This window comes from Glycine max, chromosome 2, assembly GCF_000004515.6.
Source record: "Glycine max cultivar Williams 82 chromosome 2, Glycine_max_v4.0, whole genome shotgun sequence".
NCBI lineage: Eukaryota > Viridiplantae > Streptophyta > Magnoliopsida > Fabales > Fabaceae > Glycine > Glycine max.
The window spans coordinates 10,039,231-10,050,697 of NC_016089.4; the positions used below are offsets into that span (position 1 = coordinate 10,039,231).

Sequence of the window (11,467 nt, forward strand, 5' to 3'; positions counted from 1 at the left end):
TTAAATCTTCTTATGTAACACTCAACTAATTAATCTCCTGCCAAATCAATCAATTTTGAGAAAAAGTAATACGACTTGATGTCTAAACCAAAAATTAAACCCAGACCTTGATTACCCAAATCTCAAACCAATTGTTTCAAACCATTAAAGAAATACTTAATTCACTAAAATGCATCCTAGGTCCAATTCCATAAACATTTAGATTAGTTGCTTAATTTTTTGGCCAACCCATTGAGGCATGTGGCGACTGAAAATTGACGACAAACAAAAAGTCCATAAAAATGAAAGTCAAGAAACATAGTGACACGACCCTTGAAAATAAAAGGCCCGTGCCGTGCCCGCCATGTAGTTGTTTATTCGTTCCTTTTTATTAATCCTTCATCCATTAATTTCATCTTTGTTTGAATTGAAACTTTTATCAAGTTCAAATCATGCTTGCCTCTTCTTTTACTTTTTCTTCGTTATCTCTTTCAGATGCTGATTGAAACTTTTATATTAATGTCAACTAGCAATTGTTGATTGATGTATTTCATACTTTAATTATGTGTTTTATTTTTGGCGAAAGTCTAATTATGAGTTAAAACTAGGAAATGCAATATATATGAAATAGCAAGGTAAAGTATAACATGCTAACTTTTTTGAGAGAAAAGAAAACATGTTAATAATCTAACGCAATCCATCCATGAATGACATTAACCTAAATGTCACTATGAGAAAAGCTAATACCAATTCCAAATAAAAACTTAGACGCAATTAAGAACAACTAGTGGTTGGTTAGTTAAGGTAATATTTGATCCAATTTGCTTTGAGTTGCTGTTGCTGCATAAAGAAGAAGGTGAACCAACTATATTTTTAATTTTTTTTTTGAAAAAGTTGGTTTTACAAACTTTTAACTCCTATTTCTTTATTTATTTCTCTATTTATTTCAAATTTCTAAATTTGAAAATATACCACTTTCAAAATTTAACTTAAAAACTATAAAACCATATATTGAATTTTAAATAAATATATTTTCTTAGTCTAAACATTTATTTTTAAACCAGTTTTAAGTTCCACAAAAATAAATTATTTGCAGTTGGAATTCAATTCAAAAGCCTGTACTGAAATTCATAATGTATTATAAATAAAGTGTTTTCAAATATTTTTAAGATTGAGGGGGGCACAACTCCATTAAGCCTTCTAATATTTAGTTAAATTACTTAATATTTCTACAAACTCTATTGCTTTTTTTTTTCAATTACATCACTTATCTTCTCATATATTGTTTTCTTATATCTTTCTAGTGTGTAAAAATTGTTCAATAAAAATTAAAAACAAATATAATTTCTCTTTCCCATCAAGTGTGCATTTGGATTGGAATATTTGTAGAGACTATACTAAGTTTCCATGTAATTTTTTTTATAACCATGCTCTCTCACATTTGATAATATTGCTGCAAATTAAATTACAGTTTTCGATTCTTTTTATCACTGATTTTTTTTTTAGAGATAACGATTAAAGCAAACATATTATTTTCTCTTTTTATTCCCAATATATTATTATTTTAAATACAAAACTAGTTATTACAACTAATTTCATAACTTTTTTTTTTAATTTTACTACAAGAGAACCAATTCTTTTAAGCAATTCAAATAAAATAGATTATCTAGAAATCATTTTTTTTTTGTACATCGGAAAAATGAAAAAGACAAGAAAAAGAACTAACGGGCAAACATTAAATCATTGCCTAAACAAGCAATGACTGAATTAGGGATGGGATGCCCACACTGCCAAAAGATCAGCAACTTTAAACTAACTTATTGATTAATTTTATTAAAGGCACCCATAAGACATTGTGTATAATTTTATTTACCGCTAATTAAGTTTTTAGTTTCTTAACTTTTTTATATTATAATATTTGATCTTTTTTTTTAACTTTTAGTCTTTTATTAATTTTTTATTAGCATTTTCAGTTCCGTTAAACTTTTTTTTCCTTTTTAGTTCCTCATTCATTTTTATTACAATAAAATTAGTCTTAAATATAAAATAAATAAGAGACTAAAAATTATTAAAATAATGATTAGTTTTGAACAATAAAAATAAACACAAGACTAAAAATAACTAAAAAAAAAGAAGGTATTATTTTGCCTCAAGAGAAAGGAAAAGAGGGGTATGGAAAGGAAGGGGCCAAGGGGGATTCCTTTATTTGGTTTGCAAGGTCAATGAAGGAAACATACATAAGGTATTATTTTGTCTATGTAATCATCACTGAGAATCATAATTAGAATGATAGTTTAGAGAAATTTAGTCAATTTAGTTAAAAAATCATAAATTACTTTTTCTATTCTCCAAATCTGCTAAATATTAGAAGGGAAACAAAAATAGGAGAGCATTACGTATAAAAAAAAAAAGGAGGGCATAGATTTTAATTCCTCTATACCAAAAAAAATAATTTAATTCCTTATTTTCCTCTCCTTTCCTCCAAAATTTTTTAATTAAAGAAGATTTTTTTTTTTTCAAAAAAGAAAACAGCTCTCTTCTTCTTTTACTTCCTTTACTTTCACCTTAACTATAGATAATATATAGCCTAACTTCAAATCATGTTAATACGGTATGAGAAAAAAGTAGGATGATTTATTGTACTGTGAAAAGAAGTAATTTAAAGGGTGCGAAAAACATGGGTCACATATAAGCAGTAATGGCCCATATTTGTCCGGTTGATAAGTTGTGAAATAAATCTCAATTTTTTTCAGAAATTGCTATTTGCAAGTCCCTTTTAACTTAATAGAGTCCTTTTCTTTTTTCAAATTACCCTTGTAACAACATTCTCCCTCATTCCCCCCCCCCCCCTCCCATATACCTCTATACCAGCTTCTCTTTCCGCCTCACAGTCGCACATGCCCTCCAACTTTGAATGGACTTGAGGTGATGGGTATGTGGAGGAAGAGAAAGAGATAATGCTAGGAACATATTCATTCTTATTAACTGAAATCTATTGAAAATAATAAAATTTTATGGATTTCGAATTTTATTTAATGACTCTTTCTCATAATTTTGTAGTTTTTAATGAATTTTAACTAATAGGAAGGAGTGTGTTAGTAAAAATGTGTTAGAGAGTGTGTTGTTAACACTCATAGGAAGAAAAATGCTAATGTGGTGAAGAGGACCATGAAAAGAAAGGGGCAACGAATAAAGTAATAATAGAAGGCAAACTTGAAGGTCATTTCTTAATGAAATTCTAGAATTTTAGGCATAGATTTTATTTTTGTGATTTGAATTTCACTATCACTAAGTTGTAAGTTGGGAATTACCTATGCGAGTAGTTAGACATGCATGCAATGAACCAAGTTGAGTTGGATTTTACGCCCCCATTAAAAAGTGGATTTATGTGACAAAGGTTTCTAAATCATGAATTGTATTTAACACACACATCCATGCCAGAACGAAATTGAGAGAATGGGGTGCTTTTATTCTTTTTTGGGAAGAAGGGATAAAGAGTAGAAAGAGACGAGAATAATTTAGGGGAAAAAAATTAAAAAGCTGATGTCTAACCGTATAAGAAAAAAATGGTGGTGCAAATAATGACTTTTTTTCTTCTTCTTTCAGTTATCCGGGTTAAAGTGGCCGTGTTTGAGTCGACGGTGATATTGGGTGGAGGTGGGGCTTGCTTTGGAGATGTAGGGGTATTTATGTCCGTTTATATCTTTTAGGGGATGCAGGAAGCAAAAAATGAGGGGCAGGAAGTAAGAGCCTCATTGGTGAAATAAAGTCAAAGCCCAAGGCCCGAAATCTACTCTGTTTTCGCTGAGAGAGAGAGAGAGAATGAGAAACCACCCTGCATTTCAATTTCTTCTCGGTAGCTCATCGAAAATGCAAGCGTTTCGACGAAGAATCTCAACAGCGACAATCTCCACGGCGAAGCAATTCAACGCTCTTCCATCCATTATTGCCGGTGAATTTCCGGCAACGAGACGGCGGTGGTCGAGCCGCAAGTCCCGGAGCGGCGAGGACGAGTGGAACGAGGCGTGGGAGACGGCGTGGCTTCCGGATGACCTGACGCCGAAGACGCAAGCGCCGTGGGAGAGCGACGTCAACTTCCCTTCCTCCTCCTCCTCCTCCTCCGCCGCCGCCGCCAATGACGGAGACGGCGACGAGGAGACGAAGGCGTTCGTGGCGGAGATGAACGAGAATTGGAACGAGCGGCGGAAAGGATCGAAGGAGAAGGAGAAGAAGGAAGAGAACGGCGCGCTTTACAGCGTGGAGAATATGAAGAAGGATTATCGGTTGAAGAAGCAGAGAATGCACGCTGGCTTGTGGATGAAGGAGATTGAGAAGCTTGAGGAAGCGAAATTGGGCGATTCTGATGTTGCTGGTGATGATGACATTCAGAGATTGCTTGATAGTTGCTCCGAGTATAATTCTCTTTCTTAAATTGGACTTTGAGTTTTTGATTATTAATTTATAATTACTGATTTAAGTTCCATATATCATGATGCATTGAGATTATGCTAGTAACTTTTAAGGCACCTTTTATAATCTAAAACCCTAAAACATAACTCATAAACCTTAAACATGTTTTTCTTTTATAATTTAAAACCAGAGTTTCTCGTGTTGAGTGTACAATTTGAGACTATTTTTAGACCTTGAAATGAAATTTCTTGTGTGATGTGCGAAGAACCGGATAGGTCCGGTGTTGTGTTTGTTCTTTAGGTGAAGACTGGTGAATTTGTGATTTGATTAATCATTAATGAAGAGTGTTAACTGCATACCCTAAAAAACACTAACATTGGTTAAAATTTATTTTAAAATATTACAAAATTATTATAAGTAGGGTTCGTTAAATAGTGAGATCTACACAATTTTGTGATTTCCAACAAATTTCAGCCAGTAGTAAAGTGTGGTAGAGAATGTTTTGCTAGTTGTGGTCTTGGGCAATGCATAGACACAGTCAAGCTCCCCTGTGTTGAAATTCAACTTATAAGAAATGGAGTAGCGGGGATTGAACTTCTGACCAGTTGGTTGTAGAAATATCTAACATATGCCATGTCAATGACTCAATTACCAACTCTCTTTGTAGCTTAAGCTTCTTGGTGAAAGATCAGGATTGGTTTTATATCTCTAATATGTTCCTTTTTTTTTTCACCAACAATATTGCATTGCTTTTGAGAGATGAGGAAAAAAGGCAGCGAAAGATAATCTATGAAGAAACTAAGAAAGTACTGTTGTTTATTTGGGGGGAATAATAGATATGTTTTCTTTCTCTTCCGAATTCTCTTATGTAGATAGGTCTAGGTATTAGTTGGTGACTATTTATTTTATTTTTCTTTACAAATTTTGATGATATGCTCTTATTTTATTTTACACACACAAGATGTAGGGCCATGCTTTGTTGTATACACTATGGATTTTTCAGGTCTCTTATTTGTGTTATATGTGCTCATTAATGTCTCACAGCATCATAGTTGTAGCACACATTCATCTTTATTTTTATCAAATTTCACACATTGGATCAATTTATGAATTTTGTACTTAAATCCCCTAACGACTGCAGCATTTTTGACCCTGGCAATAATGATCTCAACAATGTGCAAGTTCAAACTTCTGAGTTCAAAAACATGCCTGATGGATGGGAAACAATATCAAAAAATCAAGAAGGAAATGTGTGGGAGATGTCACAGAGAGAAGAAGATATACTTCTCCAGGAATTTGAACGACGTATTGCCTATAGCAAATTTCAGGTGTGTATAAAATAATAGTTTGACATGTTGCTTTTCTAATCCCAATATTAAAGCAATGCTGTTGTTTTTTTGGAATCATGGTATGTTGTCATCAGATATCTTGGTGTTTCTTCCTAAATTTTGTTTCTTTTATCATTCATAACTTTCTAAAACTTGTATGCAGATTGCTAGTTTTATCAAGACTCATATATTTAGCCGGAGGAGGCCAATTGATGGGTGGAAATATATGATTGAGTTGGTGGGACCAAATGCTAAGAGAGGGAAGGGTAGTGTTTCTAGAGTACCAAGTCTATCTGATCCCTCTACCCAACCATTCAAGGAGGAGAAAAATTCAGTTGATAAGACATATGTTCCCCGTGAGAGAAGGTAGCTTGGTCATGTGGTGTTGTGTAATCACTTTAATTGTGCTGAGTTGCTGCTACTTAGCCTTTACTGACAACAGATGCTCTCCATGGAATCTCGGTTAAGGTTCAAAACCCTGCATGAAGGATAAAAGCAAGTGACAATGTGACCCAGGATGAATGTGATACTAATTATTGGTCTAAAAGCAAAAGGAATTTTCTTATTTGCGATATTAAGAGTTACTCCTAAATCTGGAGTAATTGAACGAAGATATTAAACAGGGGATCCCAAATTTTAACAGGTGTTTAATGTCTGTAGCTATATTTTTGTTTACTTGTCCTAATCACATGAAGGATGCAAGAGAGGTTTCATCAAGGATATCAAAATATGAAAATGGCTGATGGCTATATTATATTTCATTGAACTTGTAGAACTAGATAATAATTGACGCCCTCTGCATGCTAAAACATTGTAAACAGTTAATCCCATCGGACTGATCTGTCTACACATAGTATCATATACTTAGTGCCATGCGATAGCTTGCTTTTTGTGTGCATGACTCTGAGTGCATTTCAATGAGAGGGGAAATAGATGAGTAGAAACCTGCATTTTAACAGAAAGCTTCTGACTGAGAATCGAAATTGGAAACAATATTTATCGTTGTGGTTCAGACCAAAGCTTATTTTATTGCGTGGTTTTATCTTCATGTGTTAACGTGTGCCCTACTTCTACTTTTCTGTCAAAGAAAAAAAGCTTGTTTATGTCATCATGCTTTGGCAATCTATCCATGAGCTAAGCTTCCTTTTTTGACACAGAAGATTGCAGGCTATATGATATTTCAATTGAAAATTTGAAAAGACAATACGCAATGTTTGACAATATTTTTAAGCATAATGGCCGTTTGAACATATAATTTCATGTTAATTTATCTGAATTTCTCACAAGTAGTTCAATTTTAGTGGCAAATTTTTAGACAAATTTTAAAAGAAATGCCCATGGTATGCTTTGCTACTTTTAATTTTTATTATTAAGTAAAATTTTATGATAGTCTTGGCAATAAAAGGACGAAGCCATCGTTAAGTCAAATTCTTCTTTATCCTCTGGGTTGCTAGATAACTCAAGACAATTTACATGAGCCATTTCGAGTTAGTTTATCCTGTCAGATTTTAACAGAAATTATGTTACTTCCACTTATACACAGCTGTAAACTTCAACTAAATTTTAGAATAAATAATTAGTTTATTCTACCTCTTTTCATCAATCAAAACGTAGGCTTAATTCAGTACACTCATATGGTAAGCCTGGTGAATGAAATATCTGATTCAACTTTGTATCTTCGAGCAAAACCTTTCTTGTAAATCCCTATGAAATTACATCTTTGCATGTGGCAAGATTTACTCCTTTATACCAGCTAGCCCTAATAGCAAGAAAACAACGTAATCTTAGATTATATGTTTATTGGAATGAAATGTTGTCTTCATTCCTTGGACTATGAAAAATTCGTGTTCATTTTGAAGAAAAATGTTGGATGCATACCATGTTTTCTGTTGAGCTGGTGATTGATTGGTTAACCTATATATAAACTAAACACAAAATTTGTTTATACTCTTGTAGAAATTCCACAAATGAAAAAGCTGATAAGTGCTAGCTAGAAATAGAACCAGATCATTGAACCTGTATAATATAGTTGCTTTACTGAATGTAGCAGGAGCATCACACTCTAGACAGTAAAATAACATTTTGTTTAATTGATTTTAGAGTTGAGTTGGATAACTATAACACTAATTCCAATCACCAATTCCAATGTCGCCACACTTCATCTAATTCAGCTACGATCTCCTATGTATGAGTTTAGCATTTTTTATTTATCTTGTGTGCGTGTATGAGAATCAAGACCTTGCATTCATGCGATGTGACATTGCACAACTTTTGTAAATTGATCCATATAGCCTACCTCACCTAGTAAGATATATATAATATAATGCTTTGTTGTTGTTGTAAGCTCAGTGAAAAAAAAATCAATGTGGCTATATCTATTTACTTGAAGTAGGAATGAAAAATTCAGATTTTCTTTGGCTAGAAGATAGTGATTGCTTCTGACTTTGGTCGTCACTAAGATGAAAACAAGCTAAAATTGGCATGATTTCTCTCATTCCCCATCACTTTCTCCCTCTTTTATCTTTCCTGCTTATGTCTTTATAGTTGGGCTAACTGGATGAAATGTCTGAACCTGAACTAAACTTATCTAAAGTCACCAAGTTCATAAGTCATACACTTAAATAACTATTTAAGGAATTGTCATAGTGATAGTAGCTAGTATACTACAGAGAAAAGTTTAAGGGTTAACTCAGTTAATCTATATAATCATCATCAAAGATCATGTAATTTCCATTCCTCCTTGCTCTAGCTTCTCTGTCAGCCTGCATATAATAAATCTATAAGTACTTTTCATGATTAAAATAAGCACAGTAGCCTATATTTTCATGTTTAAATTGCATTAAAAAAGGGTTACTTCCTATAAATTCTTCAATGAAATTCTTGGTTTTGTATTTCATGTATATAAATGGATTGGACTGAGTTTTCTCTCAAGCAATTCACAACCAAATTAGTTATAAATGGCATTTTAGAGTAGTTTTCAAATTCGGGCACTTCTGCGAGTTAAAATAAGAAAAAAGGAATAGTGAGATAAATCCCCCAATTTTCCATAATATAAGGCTCAGAACAGTGATATCAATCATGTCTACGGTCTTCCTCTTAGGAACTATAATATGCCAATAAGCTTAGTACTATCTCTAATTCATAATTAAATGTATTTTAAATCATCCAAGGTTATGGAAAAGTCAAATTCAGTGAGATTAAGCATGAAACTATATCTACATTGCCACCAGAAAATTTGGAAAATGTGTACCTTGGTTATGAGTCTTTCAAATACTTCTGTTCCATGCTCTTCCATGTATCTTTCAGCAGCAGTTAGGACATCATCCTGCTTACTAAATATGTTCTTTCTTGGAACATACCACATTTGAGAAGCTCTTGGGATTTGAGGCATTTGAGGCATTTGTGGATTCATGTAGAATGGTCTAACATAATGCCTATAAACATGTGCTGCCCCATTAAAGTTTGGAAGAACCAGCCAGCAACTTAGTATCAACTTGGCATAGGGCCATATGGCAAGCCTGAAATTAGTGACACAAATTACATTGGAAAGTTGCAGTGGAACTAGAAACTTATTAAAAATTTTATTGTCAAGAAGAGAAGTTGTGAGAACTTTTTGAAGGACAAAAGCAGATCAATTGTGCATGTTTGAAAACTCATTGTATATGAAGGAATCACATTTGTGACGTGGAAGTTATAACTATTAGTTTCTAAAAATCAAATCCGAAACATGAAAAATTTCATCCTAAATGTGAAACCAAACACATTAAAAATAGTGGTTAAAAATGAAAGTTTCTCCAATATGGTAAATAAAAGTCTGAATGACCTTCACTATTTGCAAGTTATTTGAATTCGGCTAATTAACTTTGATTATTTAAATGAGTCAAATTTAAGTTTGTTGTTAATTGTTTATGCATATTTGCATTACTAAAAAAGATAATTTTATTTATACATATACTTGTAAGTTTATTTATAATTATCTTATGTCTACAATTTAGTTAACTATAATGATTAAGAGTTGCATATTTAATTAAAAGGCCTTTCAATCTTCCTTAAAAAATTTTAAGTTGGTTTTATTAATAAAAAGTAATGATATATAAATCACTTTTATTTTAAATATTTTATCAATATCTCTCATTTCTCTCTATCTCTCTTTTTATCACATCATAAATCCTATCATATTTACATTTTTTTTTCTTTTTTACTCTCTCTAGTTGCTAGATAACACATTGGGTATCTATAACATTTTCCATTAATAAAATAGTGAGGTTAACATGTTCACCAAATACCCTAATTTTGGTCATACTCAAAGATTTATAAATTTATAAATAATTATAATAGGTTACAAGCTAACAAAAAAGACTTCTACAACAAACTCAACATTAAAACTTAACGTTTATTTTTCTCAGATTCCAAAATTAAAATTTAAGGGCATATTTGATTCCTTTTTCATTTTTAAAAAAGTTATTTTTGAAATAATTTCGCACTATCGGCAATCAATTTCTCATTCAAAAAATCTATCAAGTTATGAAAAATTGAAAATTGTTTCTATAACAAGTATTTTAAAAGCTAAAAAAAGAGAAACAATTGAAAGATGCATGTTTTCTCATGTTTTTCGTTTATTGTCATCTTGTTTAACCTCTCCCTTAGTTTCACACTCTACTCTCTATCAGTTATTTGAGCAACTAAAAAGTAAAAACAGAAAATACAAATAAAACATACCCTTAATCTTAGATGTTTGATTTTACTCTACCCTTTCATACTCTTATTAGCATTCAAACAAACAATGTACCAAAAAGAAATTGCATACTAAATAAAGCCTTGTATATAACTAGCATTACTTGACCACCAATATATAACATTACTTGACCACCAATATATAGCATCCAAAAATGTCCATATTCACTTGTTAACTTAACACTTCTTTACCAAAAAAACAAAACTTGTTAACTTACACTTCAAGAACTTTGGCAAATGTGAGCTCAAAGAGTGTGATCAAAGAGTAGAGAACCCAATAAGTGAGCCATTGCTGATCATCAGTCCTAGACCTAGTCTCTATGGCCTTGATTGAAGCATATCTGTCACTCACATACCAAAACCTCAGATACACATTGCTACACTTTTTAGCACAAAAGTAGTAAACATTTTACATTCAAAAAACTAAAGGCAATACTTACAAAGGGTAAACAAGGGTGACCAAAGGCCTGAATAAAAAGTAGAAACACAACTCAGATCATAATGATTCAATGTAATGTAACATACACAAAAAGTTAACAAAAAATAAAAATCTGAATCTACTTCATATAATGGTATTCAAACTTAAAGAGATATAACAGAAAAGAAGCATACAGAGCAAGAACATCGAAGTTCTTGGCGACCACTTGGAGAAAATTGTTGCCAGAAGCACCCATGTGTTGCAATGCTGTTCTGTTTTCTTCTCCTTTTTTCTGAAGTGGAACTCAGAAAAAAGAGGGTTATTAAAGAGAAAACAGAGAGAGGCTTCAAAAGTGGGACACTACAAACTAGAAAGTAACAAAGACAATGAAAGTATGTTAAAAAAAGGAGTCCTAAACAAAAAGCTTATATTATTTTATGAATAAATAATAATATATGATTTTTTGGAAGAGAAATAAATAATATATGTAATAACAACATTTTTATAAATAATTTTATATTATAATTCGATTTAAGTTTATTTTGAAAATTGTGTTAGTGATGATTTTTGATTGATTGTGTTATTTTTTACTGAAAAA

At 31.9% G+C, this 11,467-nt stretch overlaps 2 protein-coding genes across 3 annotated transcripts; one reads left to right on the plus strand and one right to left on the minus strand.

Moving 5' to 3' along the window:
• The first annotated feature begins 3,785 nt into the window (after positions 1-3,785).
• Positions 3,786-6,434, plus strand: LOC100775402 (protein GAMETE CELL DEFECTIVE 1, mitochondrial). Of its 2 annotated transcripts, none has more exons than XM_014766344.3 (3): positions 3,786-4,391; positions 5,531-5,717; positions 5,870-6,434. In XM_014766344.3, the coding sequence occupies exons 1-3, from the start codon at positions 3,802-3,804 to the stop codon at positions 5,945-5,947; spliced, it is 855 nt and encodes a 284-aa protein (XP_014621830.1). In that variant the 5' UTR covers positions 3,786-3,801; the 3' UTR covers positions 5,948-6,434. The 2 variants fall into 2 exon arrangements, with proteins under 2 accessions (XP_014621830.1, XP_003518719.2); XM_003518671.5 differs by having other exon boundaries at positions 3,794-4,391; positions 5,881-6,434.
• A 1,550-nt stretch (positions 6,435-7,984) lies between these two features.
• On the minus strand, positions 7,985-11,222 carry LOC100775940 (HVA22-like protein c). Its single transcript, XM_003518672.4, has 5 exons — positions 11,064-11,222; positions 10,892-10,918; positions 10,670-10,792; positions 8,968-9,235; positions 7,985-8,479 (listed from the first exon to the last, which is right to left on the minus strand). The coding sequence occupies exons 1-5, from the start codon at positions 11,123-11,125 to the stop codon at positions 8,411-8,413; spliced, it is 549 nt and encodes a 182-aa protein (XP_003518720.1). The 5' UTR covers positions 11,126-11,222; the 3' UTR covers positions 7,985-8,410.
• Positions 11,223-11,467: the final 245 nt, after the last annotated feature.